This window comes from Budorcas taxicolor, chromosome 1 (assembly GCF_023091745.1).
Source record: "Budorcas taxicolor isolate Tak-1 chromosome 1, Takin1.1, whole genome shotgun sequence".
In the NCBI taxonomy this organism is placed as follows: Eukaryota; Metazoa; Chordata; class Mammalia; order Artiodactyla; family Bovidae; genus Budorcas; species Budorcas taxicolor.
In genome coordinates this window covers 220775242-220794603 of record NC_068910.1, presented here as the reverse complement: position 1 = coordinate 220794603, position 19362 = coordinate 220775242, and the positions used below count along the sequence as shown (strand labels likewise).

At 42.2% G+C, this 19362-nt stretch overlaps 1 protein-coding gene across 1 annotated transcript in view; it reads right to left on the bottom strand.

Moving 5' to 3' along the window:
• Positions 1-19362, bottom strand: part of KCNH8 (potassium voltage-gated channel subfamily H member 8) — a 476768-nt gene that overhangs the window by 107655 nt on the left and 349751 nt on the right. Inside the window, exon 8 of the mRNA XM_052642660.1 lies at positions 11011-11208. Coding sequence (XP_052498620.1) covers positions 11011-11208 — 198 coding nt within the window. The remainder of the gene's footprint in view (positions 1-11010; positions 11209-19362) is intronic.

The window sequence follows — 19362 nt, the reverse complement described above, 5'->3', positions numbered from 1 at the left end:
TTCCTTTTTCATCTTTCCTTTCCTGTCCCCCCTCTTCCCCCGCTCCTCTCCCCCTCCTCTCTCCCTTCCTCTCTGCCAGCTCTCTGTCTGGATTTGGAGCAACCTTGCTATCCTGAGATGCAACGTCAATTCTGGTTCCTTTAGTCAGCTACTTTGCAGTGAGTCCACAGTGGGTCTAGGCGCTCCTGGTATAAAAGCAGCCTAGAGTTCAGGCTCTGGGGTACTTCAGCTGCCCTGCTCCTCACTCTTGCCTACTTATTGCCCTGGAATTTTCCAGTCCTTGCTATAAGTACACGGCTTGTGGGTGGCAGTTGGCAGAGAAATCAGAAAGTGAGATCAACTTCCTAAATGATGAGCTGAAATGGCAGTGTAAAGGTACCTTAAAAACAGCAAACTTCTGGGTCTAATAAAACCACTTCAGGGTAGTAAATATAGGATAAGAGGACCCAAGGACGCCTTAGCTGTTGAGTTTAACTCCACATTTTCCATGACAACGATGCCATATTTGAACTAGACATGTTCTCAGTGAGGAGTCCTCTTCATTTGGAAGCTTTGTCTAACCTACAAGGCTGAGCTAATGGTCCCAATACTTGTGGCTCACTCACTAGGGTACTATTAAGTAGCCACTAATAAACAGAAGAATTTTAAAAGACACGGCAAAATGTTCTCAAGATATTCTGTTTGGTGACAAAAATGATATGTGAAATTGATATAAATCTTTCAGAAAATAGGGATGCAAATGTATAAAAAGACTATAAAGAATATCTTTTTGGAGACGGGATTATATGTGCTTTTACTTTTTATGTGGATTTTTCTGGTTCTTTCGAAATGTGCATTATGAAGCGAAAATGGAAAAATAAAGAACATCATCTGCCTAAGTACCTATTTCCATTACTCCACTGTGAACTCCTCGAAGCAAAGCATCCTATCTTAGTCATCTTTGTTTCCCTAGCATCTAGCACAGTGCCCAGAATAATTTTAGTATGTCATAAATATTTATGGAACTGAAATGAACCTCTGGCACTTTGATACTTTCTTTAAAAAGCTTTATAATCACACCAAAGTAGCTTAGAAAATTTGTGAACAGTTTGGTCCCAAGCCTGTCCCAGCATCCTGATCCCAATCCCCAAAGGCAGTCTCTGCAAATTGTTTCCTTTAGGTCTTGTAATTATGAATGTTGTAGACCGTGCCATTCCGCCTCCATTGATTGACTTGTCATATTAAGACGAAACCTAGAAAGCAACTTGACACGAACGGTCACTGCTCTCAGCTCACTGCTATCCCCTTTCTCACCCCATACTATATAGTTGCATTATCATTTCTAGGTCACCTATTATACTTTTACAAGATAAAATTAATACCAAAGACCCACACTGAGGAAATTACACATGTACTAAGTGTAGAGCTCATAGAGATTTCTCGGAGTGAACAGACCTATGGGATCCCCTCAGATGAACAGATGGTGTCTTATCAGCATTCCAGACTCCCTGGAGTTCATCTCATAGTCACTAACCAGCACCCTCACCAAGGTAACCACAGTTATAAATCGTATTGCAAGCAATAAGTTTTTGCCTACTCTTTAACTTCCCTCAAGCAAAATCCTACAATAACTACTTATTTGTGTCTGTTTGCTCTGCTCAGCATTGCGTTCATAAGATTTATCCTTGTGGCCACATGACACAGCAGTCCATTCATTCTCATTACTGCCTGGTTCTCTACCGAACAATCACTTCACAGTTTACATACTTATTCTCCTATGAATGGGCACCTCCACGTTGCAATTTTCTCAGTAACGCTTCTACACGTATGTCGATGATGTGTCTATATATGATTTTTTTCCTGGATATACCTGCACAAATGGAATTGCTGAGTCACAGAAAATAGGTATGCTCAGAGTTGGTAAATGCTGATGACTCGTACCAACTGACACACTTTAGAGAAGAAGTCAAGCTGTCCCATATCCTTTCAAACTCTTAGGGCGGTCAGTGTGTTTAAGTATACCGTTCTGGTGGATGTGGATGCCATCTAATTTTGATCTTAATTTGTATATCCGAGATGAATGAAGCTGGGCAACGTTTTTAATATGTTTATTGTTTATTCTGGTATGGAAATCTATGTTTCAAGTGCTTAAAAATCTTTAACACATTTTTTAGTTGTCTGACCTTATTGATTTGTAAGAGTTCTTTATATATAATAGATGAGTCTTTTGTCAGAAACACGTTTGTTTTTGCAAATAACTTCTATCCTGTGGCTTGCCTCTTCACATTCTGAATAATATCTTTTGATAATTAGAAAAGGCTTCCCGTGTGGTTCAGCTGGTAAGGAATCTGCTTGCAATGTGGGAGACCTGGGCTTGATCCCTGGGTTGGGAAATCCCCCGGAGAAGGGAAAGGCTACCCACTCCAGTATTCTGGCCTGGAGAATTTTGTGGACTGTATAGTCCATAGTGTTGCAAAGAGTGGGACATGACTGAGCGACTTTCACTGGATAAACAGAAGCTCTGAATTTCGATTTTCACACTTACTTTCGTGGATAAGGCATTTTGTGTCATGCTTAAGAAATCTTTGCCAAACCCAAGGTCATGAAAATACTCTCCTATGCTGTCTTTTGGAAATGAATTGTCCAGGGAGACACATGACAAAGCAAGAGCACAAGGGAAGCCCTTTATTGAGAAGGGGTGCCCATCTGGAGAGCAGCAAGGTCTTTAATCCAATGTCTGACATCAGGGGCGGCAGTCGAGAGGACCAACCCCAGGTCCAAGGAGCAGCAGCTGAAGGCACAGGAGGGCCGAAAGGAGCTACTCCAAGTTCAAGGTCAGGAGGGGCGACCTCGTCCAAGGTAAGGAGCAGTGGCTGCACTTTGCTGGAGCAGCCATGAAGAGATACCCCACGTCCAAGGTAAGAGAAACCCAGGTAAGACGGTAGGTGTGGCGAGACACACAGAAACCATACTCACAGAAAACTAGTCAATCTAATCACACTAGGACCACAGCCTTGTCTAATTCAATGAAACTAAGCCATGCCATGTGGGGCCACCCAAGATGGGCGGGACATGGTGGAGAGGTCTGACAGAACGTGGTCCACTGGAGACGGGAATGGCAAGCCACTTCAGTATTCTTGCCTTGAGAACCCCATGAACAGTAGGAAAAGGAAAATGATAGGATACTGAAAGATGATCTCCCCAGGTCAGTAGGTGTCCAATATGCTACTGGAGATCAGTGGAGAAATAACTTCAGAAAGAATGAAGGGATGGAGCCAAAGCAAAAACAATACCCAGCTGTGGATGTGACTGGTGATAGAAGCAAGATCCGATGCTGTAAAGAGCAATATTGCATAGGAACCTGGAATGTCAGGTCCATGAATCAAGGCAAATTGGAAGTGGTCAAACAGGAGATGGAAGGAGTGAACGTCGACATTCTAGGAATCAGCAAACTAAAATGGACTGGAATGGGTGAATTTAACTCAGATGACCATTATATCTACTACTGTGGGCAGGAATCCCTTAGAAGAAATGGAGTAGCCATCACAGTCAACAAAAGAGTCCAAAATGCAGTACTTGGATGCAATCTCAAAAACGACAGAATGATCTCTGTTCTTTTCCAACACAAACCATTCAATATCATGGTGATCCAAGCCTATGACCCAACCAGTAATGCTGAAGAAGCTGAATTTGAACAGTTCTATGAAGACCTACAAGACCTTTTAGAACTAACACCCAAAAAAGATGTCCTCTTCATTATACGGGACTGGAATGCTAAAGTAGGAAGTCAAGAAACACCTGGAGTAACAGGCAAATTTGGCCTTGGAATGTGGAATGAAGCAGGGCAAAGGTTAATAGAGTTTTGCCAAGAGAACGCACTGGTCATAGCAGACACCCTCTTCCAACAACGCAAGAGAAGACTCTACACATGGACATCACCAGATGGTCAACACCGAAATCAGATTGATTATATTCTTTGCAGCCAAAGATGGAGAAGCTCTATACAGTCAACAAAAACAAGACCAGGAGCTGACTGTGGCTCAGATCATGAACTCCTTATTACCAAATTCAGACTGAAATTGGAGAAAATAGGGAAAACCGCTAGACCATTTAGGTATGACCTAAATCAAATCCCTTATGATTATAGAGTGGAAGTGAGAAATAGATTTAAGGGCCTAGATCTGATAGATAGAGTGCCTGATGAACTATGGAATGAGGTTCATGACATTGTACAGGAGACAGGGATCAAGACCATCCCCATGGAAAAGAAATGTAAAAAAGCAAAATGGCTGTCTGGGGAGGCCTTACAAGTAGCTGTGAAAAGAAGAGAGGCGAAAAGCAAAGGAGAAAAGGAAAGATATAAGCATCTGAATGCAGGGTTCCAAAGAATAGCAAGGAGAGAAAAGAAAGCCTTCCTCAGCAATCAGTGCAAAGAAATAGAGGGAAACAACAGAATGGGAAAGACTAGAGATCTCTTTAAGAAAATTAGAGCTACCAAGGGAACATTTCATGCAAAGATGGGCTCGATAAAGGACAGAAATGGTCTGGACCTAACAGAAGCAGAAGATATTAAGAAGAGGTGGCAAGAATACACAGAAGAACTGGACAAAAAAGATCTTCATGACCAAGATAATCACGGTGGTGTGATCACTCACCTAGAGCCAGACATCCTGGAATGTGAAGTCAAGTGGGCCTAGAAAGTATCACTATGAACAAAGCTAGTGGAGGTGATGGAATTCCAGTTGAGCTGTTTCAAATCCTGAAAGATGATGCTGTAAAGGTGTTACACTCAATAGGCCAGCAAATTTGGAAAACTCAGCAGTGGCCACAGGACTGGAAAAGGTCAGTTTTATTCGAATCCCAAAGAATGGCAATGCCAAAGAATGCTCAAACTACCACACAATTGCACTCATCTCACACGCTAGTACAGTAATGCTCAAAATTCTCCAAGCCAGGCTTCAGCAATACGTGAACCGTGAACTTCCAGATGTTCAAGCTGGTTTTAGAAAAGACAGAAGAACCAGAGATCAAATTGCCAACATCCACCAGATCATTGAAAAAGCGAGAGAGTTCCAGAAAAGCATCTATTTCTACTTTATTAAGTTTTACTGTGTATATCACAATAAACTGTGGAAAATTCTGAAAGAGATGGGAATACCAGACTACCTGACCTGCTTCTTGAGAAACCTATATGCAGGTCAGGAAGCAACAGTTAGAACTGGACATGGAACAACAGACTGGTTCCAAATAAGAAAAGGAGTACATCAAGGCTGTATATTGTCACCCTGCTTATTTAACTTCTATGCAGAGTACATCATGAGAAATGCTGGGCTGGAAGAAACACAAGCTGGAATCAAGATTGCCGGGAGAAAAATGAATAACCTCAGATGTGCAGATGACACCACCCTTATGGCAGAAAGTTGAAGAGGAACTAAAAAGCCTCTTGATGAAAGTGAAAGAGGAGAGTGAAAAAGTTGGCTTAAAGCTCAACATTCAGAAAACGAAGATCATGGCATCCGGTCCCATCACTTCATGGGAAATAGATGGGGAAACAGTGGAAACAGTGTCAGACTTATTTTTAGGGGCTCAAAAATCACTGCAGATGGTGACTACAGCCATGAAATTAAAAGACGCTTACTCCTTAGGAGGAAAGTTATGACCAATCTAGACAGCATCTTAAAAAGCAGAGACATTACTTGGCCAACAAAGGTCCATCTAGTCAAGACTATGGTTTTTCCTGTGATCATGTATGGATGTGAGAGTTGGACTGTGAAGAAAGCTGAGTCCTGAAGAACTGATGCTTTTGAGCTGTGGTGTTGGAGAAGACTCTTGAGAGTCCCTTGGACTGCAAGGAGATCCAACCAGTCCATTCTGAAGGTGATCAGTCCTGGGTATTCATTGGAAGGACTGATGTTAGAGCTGAAACTCCAGTACTTTGGCCACCTCATGTGAAGAGCTGACTCATTGGAAAAGACTCTGAAGTTGGGAGGGATTGGGGGCAGGAGGAGAAGGGGACGACCGAGGATGAGATGGCTGGATGGCATCACCATCTCGATGCACACGAGTCTGGGTGAAGTCCAGGAGCTGGTGATGGACAGGGAGGCCTGGCACGCTGTTGCTCATGGGGTCGCAGAGAGTCGCACATGTTGAGTGGCTAAACTGAACTGATGTTATCTTGTAGAAGTTTTATTGTTTCCCTTTTTACCATTGGATGAAAATCCATCTGGAATTAATTTCAACTTAGTGTTTAGAATGGTCAAGTTTGTTTTTCAACCTGTAGAAATAAGACCTATGGAAGGCCAACAAACATGTGAAAGGATGCTCAGCATCACTGATTATTAGAGAAATGCATATTAAAACCACAATGAGGTATCACCTTGCACCGGTCAGAATGGCCGTCATCAAAAAATCTACAGACAATGAATGCTGGAAAGGGTATGCAGAAAATGGAAGCTTTTTGCATCATTGGTGGGAATGTAAATTGATAGTCACTCAGAAGAACAGTATGGAAGTTTTTAAAAAAAGTGAAAATAGAGCTACCATTGCCTTAGCAATCCCTGCCCTCCTGGGCATATGCCTGGAGGAAACTATAACTTCAAAAGATAGAGGTACACTAATGTTTTTTGTGGAAATATTTACAACAGCCAGGACAAGGAAGCAACCTAAACGTCCATCAACAGAGGAATGGGTAAAGAAGAAGTGGTGCATAAATACAGTGGAATACTGCTCAGCCATAAAAAGGAATGGAATTGTGCCATTTGCAGAGATGTGGGTAAACCTAGAGACTGTCACACAGAGTGAAGTGAGTCAGAAAGAGAAAAATAAATATTGCATGTCAACGCATACATGTAGAATATAGAAAAATGGTATGGATGGACTTACTTGCAAAGCAGAAATAGAGACCCACACGTGGACAACAAACATGTGAGTGCTAAGGAAGGGGAAGAAGGCAGGAGGAATTGGGAGATGGGGTTGATATATATACACACTATTGGTACCATGTATAAAATAGATAACCAAGGAGAACCCTACTCAGGGGACTCTACCCAGTGTTCTTCGGTGATCTAAATGGGAGGGAAATTCAGAAACGTGGGGATGTGTGTATACAGAGAGCTGGCTCAATTTGCTGTGCAGCAGAGACCAGCACAACATTTCAGTGCCACTGTGCGCCAATACAGATTAATTTTTAAAAGCACCCTCACTTCTCCCTCGTGTTACAGTGCCACCAGCGTCATAAATCAAGTGGCCGTATGTTTACGGGCAGGTTTTTGCATGCTCTTCTTCTCCATTAGCTCAGTTCTCTATCCCTGAGGCAACACCACACTTTAACTATTGTGACTTTGTTGCACAGCATGATATTTGCAGCATAAATCTTCCAATTTTGTTCTTCTTTATGAAGCTTTACAATGCAATGCTCTTCTTTACTGCTTACATTCTTTTTAATTTGTATCTCCCTTGATTTTTAGAAACAGCTTGTCAGTTTTCAAACAGGCTCATACATACAGACAAACACACGTTTACTGGGTTTTTAAAATTGAGATTGCATTGACTCTTAAGGTCAGTTTAAATAAAACTAGTATGCTGACCATGAAACTGAAAGTGTTAATGCTCAGTCATGTCCGACTCTTTGGCACCCCACGGACTATACAGCCCATGGGATTCTCCAGGCCAGAACACTGGAGTGGGTAGCCTTTCCCTTCTCCAGGGGATCTTCCCACCCCAGAGATTGAACCCATGTCTCTGGCATTGCAGGCGGATTCTTTACCAGCTGAGCCAGCAGGGAAGCCCAAGAATATTGGAGTGGGTAGCCTATCCCTTCTTTAGGGGATCTTCCCGACCCAGGAATCAAATCGGGGTCTCCTGCATTGCAGGCAGACTCTTTACCAGCTGAACTACGGGAAAGCCCCAGTGCAGGCATATCCTTCCACTCTTTTAAACTACTGGTAGATTTTTCAATATTTCGTAGTTTTCTGTGTAATAATATTGCATATTTTAAATATATGTTCCTCTGTATTTGATGCTTCATAATTCTTTCCTATATTTCATTGTCCTGTTGTTTATTACTAATAGAGAATATAATTGATTCTTTTGCATATTGACTTTATATTCTTCAGCCTTCCAGAATTTACTTATTAATTCTAAGAGTTGTTGAAGCTTTTAGGGTTCCTCCTTTATTTTGAGTCTTCTCAAAATTTACATAGACTTGTCTAGGTATGGATTTTTTTTATTATTTTTGCTTCCCTTCAATAGCTTAAAATATTCTTCCCATAAATCAGTGATATGTACACTCTTTAATTACAGATGCCATGTAGGATCTTTTCTGTCTCTCTTCTCACTGAGCGTCTGAGAGCCTCTGCCCCAGATAATTATCTGGGGTTTTGACACCCACCTGCAGCATTTAATACCACTCCTGGCTGCTTTTGTAGTAAATATTGTGTCCCTGTCATTAGCAATTTCATAGGCCTGTGTGGGGATCCCTAATAAGATATCTTAGCATTGAGTCCACGGTAATGCATACTTTAAAAAATAAATTATTTGTACATAATTATAGAAATTCAATTAATAAAATAAATTTGCAGTATATAACAAAAGGGACATCTCACAAAAAGTTTGCTGGGTTTCGGTGAATCCTGGCATTTAAATTCAATAAGTCTCTGTCGCCTTATATCTAAATTAGGGTGCTAATAACCCCTATTTCATAGTGTTACAAGAATTAAATGAACAACGTATTCAGTATTGTGAGCTCCTAGGATTAGTTCTCAAGATTATGCCAGCAATTGGTTAACCAGGAAATACTAAAATGAAGGCATCATTTCTCTTAGCCTAGGGTAATTATCACAATAATACAGCTATTTCCCACAGACATAAATTTGCAAAGCTTTTTTTAGTAAATTCAAGTTACCTAGATGTCATTTGCCATTCAAAACCAATGGCTTCCTAAGTTCTGCTAAGTTACCTAAATGCTTTAATGCCATTTACAAATGAGTACTGGTTTTGCACCTGGGTCATTTGGTCAATAAACATTTACCAAGTGACAAAGTGGCATTATCTGAATATTTCCCATATCTTTTGGCTTTGTGACTGGCTTAGCTTCTACTTACAGGGAACAGCAGGGAACAATAATATCCTTAGCAATATCTAATTCAGGATTGCTTACACTAGAGTCTGTGAATCAATAGGAAATAAGCGTCATTATCTAACATATTCTTCCAAAGTCAAATTAGTAGGTTAACCCTTGAGCATTTCCAAAAAATTTCCATTAGGAGTAGAAAAAACATGGGCAAATATTAAATAAGTATAGACTGTGTTTGTTTGTAAAATGCTTGTCATTCTGCTGGGCTGAAAGATGGGCCCTCAAAGAGAGTGGCAATTATATAAGCCACAATACCGGGTATAAAATCGTCACCATGGGATTTGGCGCGTTACAGCTCTTCAGAAAATGAGAATTCCTGTTTTCTGCTCCCGAGGCTGTTACTGCTCCACATTGGCCAAAAGCCTGTTCCAAGCACTGCAGTCCCAGCCTGCTGCTTCAGCTCCTCTGCCTTTCCAAGAAATTCTCTGACCCTTGGCCCCGTTTCTCAATGCTTCTGAACTTCCTAACTGATCTGGCACTCAGCGTATCCTGCCTGGCATTGTTTAAACTCTTTCCACACATTTCAGCTGATCCCTTTCAAACTGATCCTAAACTCCTTGAGGGAAGGTTTGCCTTTATGCTGCCCTGGTTTCACAGTAGGTTGGATGACTCACTGTGTGAAGTCTCAGTATTCATTTCACATCTATGCAAGGGAGCTGGTAGAAACCGTGCTCTATAAGAAGGTTCAACCTCATGTCGGAGGACATGACAATCCCCATCAATGTACACATGCTGCTGTATATAGAATGGATAATCAGCAAAGACCTACCTCATCGCACAGGGAGCTCTACTCCACACCCTGTGATACCCTAGGTGGGAAGAGAATCTGGAAAAGAATACGTAGCTGCATAGCTGAGTCACGTGGCTATAGGCCTGAAGCTAACCAGCCCTGGAAGCCGACCATGTGTGCGAGTTCTGAGTTGCTTCAGGCATGTAGGACTCTTTGCGACCCTATGGACTGTCACCGAACAGGACTCCTCTGTCCATGGGATTCTCCAGGCAAGAATACTGGGGCGGGTAGCTATGCCCTTCGCCAGGGTGTCTTCCCAACCCAGGGATTGAACCCATACCTCTTATGTCTCCTGCACTGGCAGGCAGGTTCTTTACCATTAGCACCAACTGGGAAGTCAAGTCAACTATACTCCAATATAAAATTAAATTAAATTAAAAAAGAAAACATGATATAACACACTTTTGAGGGAACTATACTCAATATTTTACAATAAAATGTACAAGAAAAAATATAAAAAGAATATATATATATTTATATATTTATATTTGCATGTATAACTGAAGTGCTGTGCTGTATACCTGAACCTAATACAAAATTGTAAATCTACCATACTTCAATTCAGAGAAGGCAATGGCACCCCACTCCAGTACTCTTGCCTGGAAAATCCCATGGGTGGAGGAGCCTGGTGGGCTGCAGTCCATGGGGTCGCTATGAGTCAGACATGACTGAGTGACTTCACTTTCACTTTCATGCATTGGAGAAAGAAATGGCAACCCACTCCAGTGTTCTTGCCTGGAGAATCCCAGGTACGGGGGAGCCTGGTGGGCTGCCATCTATGGGGTCGCACAGAGTTGGACATGACTGAAGCGACTTAGCAGCAGCAGCAACATACTTCAATTAAACATATGTATATGTACACATTTAAAAATCAACCATCGGGGAAATGGATATTTCTCCATCCGTCAGAGCACAGAACTCTTGGGATCACAGACGTTCACTGCTAGTCTACATGTGCACTAAAACGCTGGTCAGTGACTTCATTAGTGCTGCTAGACTCGTCCAGTGGAAACCAACCTACACGTGCTGGGTCTCAGGACGGAGGAGACGGAGCAGCAGCGGTGTGGCAGCTCTCGTTCCGTCTGGCCTAAGGAAGAAGGTTCCTTACCGCCGATCAGCATGGTGCAGATGGAGAAGATCTTCTCTGCATCCGTGTTAGCAGAGACGTTCCCAAACCCAACACTGGTGAGGCTGCTGAGCGTGAAATACAGAGCTGCGATATAGGCACTTCGGATCGACGGCCCGCCCAGGGTGTTGTTCCCATAGTAGGGCGATTCCAGTCTCTTCCCCAACTCGTGGAGCCAGCCTGCAGAGGAAGACAAAAACAAGCACTTAAGCCCCCCAAATAAAGTCCCAGTATTAGCACCTGGGCGTAGTGATGAATGAACATATAAGGCTGCACCAAGTTGCTTGGGAGAAAGAATGTTAAAAGGAAGTTAAAAGCAAGGAATTAGATTCCATGGCTCTAGAAGCAAAGCATCACTCTCATACTACTGTTTTCTATAGCACACACAGTAGAGAAATATGTATTCAAGAGTGGATTGGTGATCAAAGCTGAACAGCTCCTAATGCAAGAACTACCTTCAGTGACAGAAGCAGATATTTCTAAGCTTAGTAATAATGTTGTATATTTCACTAGTCATTAAGCTTGTTTCTCAATTGGAATTTTAAGAAATAAAGGAGCTGAGTATGTGTTTTTCAACCCTACGTGATAGTAAATAGCAACCAACACAAAAGTCTAGACTTCAGACAGGCAAGATGTGGTTTATTTCTATCGTGCATTAACTTTCCCTACTTTGTCCCCTTGATGTGTTGCGTGCTAAATTGCTTCGTCCTGTCTGACTACTCATGACCCCATGGACTGCAGTCCACCAGACTCCTCTGTCCATGGGGATTCTCCAGGCAAAATACTAGAGTGGGTTGACATTTCCTACCTTACAGGTCTCAGTCCCATGTTTTTCTCAAGAAGCCTTCTTTGCAACCTCATTCTGCTGTCTGGGGTTGCTGGGAGAGAACTATAACCAAGAGGTCCCTATAATAGAACTGGCAGCTGCCACACAACTGTTCCACAATACTGGGGTATACATGCATCAAAACTCATCTAATTAAATGCTTCAAATAAGTGCATTTCATTGTATATCAATTATACTATCATCAAGCTATAATAAAGCTATGTTAATAAAGAAGGGAAATAGCAAGTATAATATTAATAATAGTGCATTAGAAACACAACCCAGAGACCATGTTAAAATAAAATCCTTTATAAGAAATAGTTGTCCTTTAAAATCTTATGTTTAAAAATTCTGTATGTGTGTGTGTGTATGCGTGCTACAAAGCATTATGACAATTCCCTTCAACCCATAATGTCCCTAAGACTTTCGTTAAGGAATCTTATTCACTGACCACTATTTTCTTATTAACACTTCATTTAATGGCTGCCCAAGAAGAGATGAAAAGTCACTACATTGCTAAGTAGTAAAAATGCTGTCATTACCAACTAAGGTTATAGAGTGTGGACCTGCGCTAGGTAATTAGAATGCAAACTTGAAGACAACAGGGCTCCTTGAGGTCAAGGAGAAATGCTCAGTGGCAAGCGCTCTGTTTTATTTATCCTGTCTCTAGAGACGTGCTTATCAGCCATTGGCTTGCCTCAGAAATATCTCGAAGCTTGTCAAATAGAGACAAGCAGGCCGTGTCCCTGGAGTTTCTGGGACAGTGCGTGGAGGCTGTGGAGAAGGGCTGAGGATTCGCCTTTGCACTGGGTTCGCACGTGATGCTGAAGCAGCAGATCTAGGGAACCATGTTTGCAAAGTCATCCTCAGTGCTGGCTGCAGCTGGGAAAGCTTAAAACAAAAACACATTCCCAAGGGTCACCTCCATACACGGAATCGGAACTTCTGGTTCTGAGATCAGGTACTGGTATTTGTAAAAGCTCCCCAGTAGATTCTGATGTGAAGATAGAATTTAGAACTACTATTCCAGAACTGAGCAAAGCCTCTAGCAATAGCAGAGTTTAATAAGTGTTATTTTTAAAAGTGAATGAATTAATGAACATATAAATGATTCTGTGGGCTTTGCTTATGGCTTGGCCAGTAGAGTCTGCCTGCAATGCGGGAAACCCGGGTTTGATTCCTGGGTCGGTAAGATCTCCTGGAGAAAGAAATGGCAACCCACTCCAGTAGTCTTGCCTGGAGAATTCCCTGGACAGAGGAGCCTAGCGGGCTGCAGTCCATGGGGTCACAGAGGGTCGGATACGAATGAGTGACTAACACACACACAACACACACATGTAAATGATTCCTGCCCTCTGGGATGAGATTGTACAACATTGATGCAATATAGCGTTTGTAAACTTGTACTAGATTCATAACAAAGTTTAATGAAGGGTTGTTTTTTTTTTGATGACAGAGAATAATAAAAGGAAAGTTACACATTATGAAAGCTGATGCCATTCATAAGCTATGATCATTTTATTCCATCTGGAAAAGAGGAATAAACTTGACATCTAAACAGATTTAAATTTGGGCTCTTCCATTATAGGCTGTGGGAATGACCAACTCCTTCCTGTTTCACATTTCTCATTCGCAGCTTGTACAGTTGCAGTGGGATAAATGAGATGCGCCGTGAAGAAACGTCAACCCCTTTAGTGGCAGAGGTTTAGTGTTTCATATCTTGTTTCTCTCTCTTTCTCATGTTACTTAAATTGGAACAGAAAGTAAAGGAAATGTGAGATCAGGAGTGAATTCTAAAGGAAAAGGAAGGTGGCGACTAAGTGTATTCGGAGAATCCATGTGTGGCACCTGATAGAACTGAGGATCTGTTAACTAATAGAAATGAGAGGAGAGAATCTAGGTGACAGCAATTCTTAAAACTGTGGGTCTTACACATCCATTTGTGAATCTGAAAAAAGACAGGCTCCTTTTCCCAGGACAAAGCACGTGTGGAGTCACAAAAACAACTTCGTGTACATTTTCAGGCGGCTCAGGGCTGCTTTGTACAGGTCTGGTCCAAGGGCCCAGATTAAAAATTCTGCTCCAGAGTTTCAAGTGGGGCTTCCCTGTGGCTCAGAGGATAAAGAATCCGCCTGCAATTCGGGAGACCTGAGTTTGATCCTTGGGTTGGGAAGATTCCCTGGAGGGAAGGGCAACCCACTCCAGTATTCTTATCCTTCAATTAAAAAAATAAATAAGTGAAAAAAAGAGAATTTAAAATGAAGGAAAGTAGGAAGTGGTGAAGCATGATTTGGTAAAATCTGGTTTAATCTTGTGCAGAAAAAGACTTAGATATAAAGACAACTTATCCAAGATTAATTATGCAGATATTACAAGTCAAAACACATGTCCATTTGTATGCACTGTAGGGGGAGAGTCAAGACGAGTAAGATCAGGGAGCAGAGATGACGCGTGGATATACATTGTGCTCAGGGTGCTGATTTCTGCAGAGCAGGGCTCTTACAGGCATTTGACCCAAGTGCTGTCAAGTACGGGATTCCCTGGTAGCTCAGCTGGTAAAGAATCCACCTGCAATGCAGGAGACCCTGGTTTGACTCCTGGGTTGGGAAGATCCACTGAAGGGATGGGCTACCCACTCCACTATTCTTGGGCTTCCCTGGTGGCTCAGCTGGTAAAGAATCAGCCTGCAATGTGGGAGACCTGGGTTCGATCCCTGGGTTGGGAAGAGTCCCTGGAGAAGGGAACGGCTACGCATTCCAGTATTCTGGCCTGGAGAATCCCATGGAGTATACCGTCCATGGGGTCTGTCAAGTACAACCAACCACAAGACTCCGAGGGGCTGGTGGCTTAGCTACTTCTCATGTGCCTTTAAAATAGTACTCTGAAACGGATGTCATGCTCAAAAAAGTGATTAGATGGGACTGTCAACCAAGCAATTGTCCCTTTGTTTCACGTTGGTCGTTACCACTAATATTGGGAAGTCTGAGTGGCTAAAAAAATGTCCTCTTTCCTAGAGAGTAAATATTGCATGATTAATTTTTGTTTTAATTGATGAGAAGAAGAATGAAACACCACCAACACCATCTGCTGCTGCTAAGTCGCTTTGGTCGTGTTTGACTCTGTGAGACCCCGTAGATGGAAGCCCACCGGGCTCCTCTGTCCCTGGGATTCTCCAGGCAAGAACACTGGAGTGGGTTTCCATTTCCTTCTCCACACCACCATCTACTCATCTTGAATTAACGTGTTCCTTTGCTTACAGAACCCCAAGTTTTCTCATTAAAAATAAAGCCGAACAAACCAGCCGACACATGTGATTTAATTCCTTAATTGGAACAAAACCAAAGCATTTAAGAATCCTCCAAACCAAATCAGTTTTCCTAGAATATCATTTCCTTAATAAAATAGGATAAAACTCTGTGATAGGCCATGCAGACGATATTGGATTATGTGCTCACTCTACTCCTGCTCATTCACGCACATGTGAAACCATCTCAGAAGCAATTCAAGGGGCAGGACACAGACAACAGGCCTGCGTTTGCTGGCTCTTTCTGTCCAGCCAGCTGTTCTATTTTCAGAGGCATCTTGTTTTTTCTTCAAGAAGGATTGCTACTAAATTGTGTTACAGCTGATGAAACAGAAGCAATAATGGCGATGAAAACCTCTGGTAACACGGGGAAAGGAGGTAACACCCACAAATCCGGGGATGGGCTCTGTGGGCTAAATAAAACTTTTTCGCAGAACAGCTTGTCCAAAATGAGAGCACATGTTCCACTGTAAGAAGACAACATGTCATTGTACTGTACCGAAGAGGCAGTTTCACCAATTTGGAGGCCAATCTTTTTTTAATCTGGAGAAATTCATCTCTAAAGGAAGGGATGTCCTAGAACAGTCTGTCTGCTTCTGCTCAGCTTTTTCCCTTAAAGAACATTTTGAAGGAAAAAGCATACAGAAAATAAAGTAGAATCTAAATATACTGAACACACGGCCATCTGATAAAAACAAAAGATGTCATAAAATAAGTCTGTCATTACCAAAACAGTTCAGATGAATAAGATAGATTTATGACATAAGTATCAATTTCAAAGACAGAATGCCTCTTAATGAGCATGCTCAGAAGAGCCTATAATTAAGCCTGATAATTTCATCCATGTATTTTTCATTGCATACTTACCATGGGCCCAGTATTTTGCTTAATTATATACTTTTAACTCTAAAAGGCAGTTTCTTATGATTTTACTATCGGTTTCCTACAATCATAGACTTAGTTTTATCATGCATATATGCGCATTCACAGTTTATACAGGTATGACCTGCTTTATAGAATAGATGTGCTCCTGAAAAGGTTAGTTTATATTTGTATTTGGTAAATTAACAGATAGTTTAGCTTTAATGAAAGGAATGGAAGCATGTTATTTAAGCAAAGCCTATGAGAGGGTGGGGCCAAGATGGAAAAGTAGGAAGTCCGTAAGGTCACTTCCTTACATGGGCACAAAAAAAATTATAAATACTTAAAGAGAAACTTTGGTGAGGAAGACCAGGAGATAGCAGAAAAAGATATTCTACAACTAAAACTATAAAGAAGGAACCATACTGAGACGGGTAGGAAGGCTGGAAATGGTGTATAGTCAAGACCTACACTCACAGGTGGCGGGTAATGACAACTCGAGCAGTTCTGCTCAAGAAGCAGCAGGGCAGAGCCCACTCCAGGCTCCACAGTCCAGGGTCCTACAGTGAGATGATGAGCACCCAAAGCATTCAGCTTTGAAAACCAACAGGACTTACTTTCAGGAGAGCCAGGGGGCTCTGGGAAATAGAGACTCCACTCTTAAAGGACACACAAAATCTCACACTCTGCAGGACCCAGGGCAGAAGGAGGAAATTGAGAGGAGCCTAGATCAGACCCGTCGTTTGATTTTGGAGGTCTCTCAGAGAGGCAATGGCAACCCACTCCAGTATTCTTGCCTGAAGAATCCCAGGGACAGAGGAGCCTGGTGGGCTGCCATCTGTGGGGTTGCACAGAGTTGGACACAACTGATGTGACTTAGCAGCAGCAGCAGAGAGGCAAGCGCTAACCAGAGCTCATCCTGGAGACATAGGCACAGGCAGCAGCCATTCTGGGGAACTTGCCCTACCACAGGGACAGTGGTGCAGCAGGTGCTAGCTTGGAGTCCTGCCTCCAGCTTGTTAATGTTGGGACCCAGCCCAGCCGCCAGCCTGTCAGCACCAGTGCTGGACGCCTCAGGCATAGCAACTAGCCAGGTGGGGACAGTTCCCACCCACCAGCAGGTTGACTGTCTCAAGGCATCCTGAGCTCACAGCTGCTCTCGGACCTGATTGTACCCACCAGTAGCTAGCAGCTTCCACTCAAAGCAATTAGCCAGACTGCAGGCCAGCCATGCCTGGCAGACTACCTACAATACCACCTTCCAGAAGAGAAGGACTCACACAGCCCACACAGGGCACCCCAAGGGCATATACGGCTGGTGGCCAGAGGGGGACACGCTGCTGGGATGCAGAGGACATTTCCCACCAAAGGCCATCTCTCCAAGGCCAGGAGAAGCAATCACCCTGCAAAATATACAGAAATAAAAATAGCAAAGTAGGCAAAATGCAGCAAAAGAGGAATATGCCCACAGGAAAGAACAAAATAAAACACCAGAAGAATTTAGTGGAGAGAAGCAACTTACCTCATGAGGAGTTCAAGGAAGTAATGTAAAGAACTCAGGAGAATGATAGATGAACAGAGAAAGAAGTTAGAAGTCTATAACAAACAATTAAAAATACGTAGAGGAACCATGCAGGTGAAGAATATCACAACTGGAATAAAAAACACTAGAAGGGATTAATAGTGGATTAAATGATACAGAGGAGTGGATCAGCAAGCTGGAAGACAGAGTAATGGAAATCATTCAATCAGAACAGAAAAAAAGAAAAAGAGTGAAAAGAAATGAGGACACTTTAAAACATCTAGGACAATATTAAGCACACTAACAGTTGCATTTTAAGTGTCACAGAAGGAGACAAGAAAGATAAAAAGGCAGAAAGCATACTTGAAGTTGTAGTAGCTGAAAACTCCCCAAACAAGGGATGAAGACAGAAATTCAGTTCCAGGAAGAAGAGAGGGTCTTAAATGAGACCAATCCAAAGAAGACCACACCAAGATACACTGTGATTGAAGACTGCAATGGCAGAATTAAGAGCAGGTTAAAAGCAGCAAATAAAAGCGTGACATTTACACACAAGGGAACTCCTATAAGGCAATTAGCAAACTTTTTGGCCAAAACTGCAGGTTAGAAAGATGTGGGGTGAAATATTTAAAATGATGAAAGGGAAAAATCTATAACCAAAAATACTCTACCAAGGAACGCTTTCATTCAGATGTAATGGAGAAATAAGAGTTTTACAAACAAAAGCTAAAAGAGTTCAGCATTACTAAACCCACTTTACAGGAAATGTTAAAGGGACTTCTCTAAGCTAAAAAGAAAAGGTCACAACTAGAAGTATGAATATCATGCAAAAAAATCTTATTAGTAAAGGCAAATATAAAGACAAACAATCAACCATGCATGAAGTTACTAGGAAGTTTAAAACACAAAGGTACTAAAATTATCTCTAACCAAAATAAACAGCGAAGGATGAGCAAAGCAAAAAGATACAACATAAGATCTCAAAAACCACAAATGTGGAGGTAGGGAGTAAATATGCAGGATTGTTAAAATGCTTTTAGACTTGAGATTAGTATTAAAATAATCATGTGTATATACAGATTGCTATGTATAAACCTCATGTAGGGAGTTCCTTGGTGGTTCAGGGGACAAGAATCTGCCTTCCAATACAGGGGACATGGGTTTGATCCCTGGTTGAGGAAATAAGATCCCACATGCACAGGGCAACGGAGCTTTGAAGCCACCACCACTGAGCCCTTGCACCTCACCCTCAGAGTCTGCACGCTGCAGGCTGCAGAGCTCCTGTGCTCCAGAGCCCAAGCGCCAGAGCTGGGGAGGAGCCTGCGTGCCACAGCAGGGACCTGATGCAGCCCAAAGCAAAGAAACCTTCTCCAAAAAACCTTATGTAACCACAAATCAAAAGACAAACTACAACAGATATATTCACGGAAAAGAGAAAGGAATTCAAATATAGTGCAAAATACAGTCATCAAATCACAAGGAAAGAGAAAAAGAAGAAACGAGCAAAAAAGAGCTAAAAAACAACCCTAAACAATCAACAAAAGGACATAAGAACATAAGTGTCAATAATTACTGTAAACGTCAGTGGACTATAGTTTCCAAGCAAAAGACAGACTAACCAAACGGAAGCAGAAACAAGACCCACGTGCCTGCTGAGTCTGCAAGAGACTCGTTTCAGATCTGAAGATGCAAAGTGAGAGTGAGAGGGTGGCAAAGGCATTCTGCACAAATGGAAATGAAGAGAAACCCAGAGTTCAGTTCAGTTCAGTCGCTCAGTCATGTCCGACTCTGTGACCCCATGAATCGCAGCACGCCAGGCCT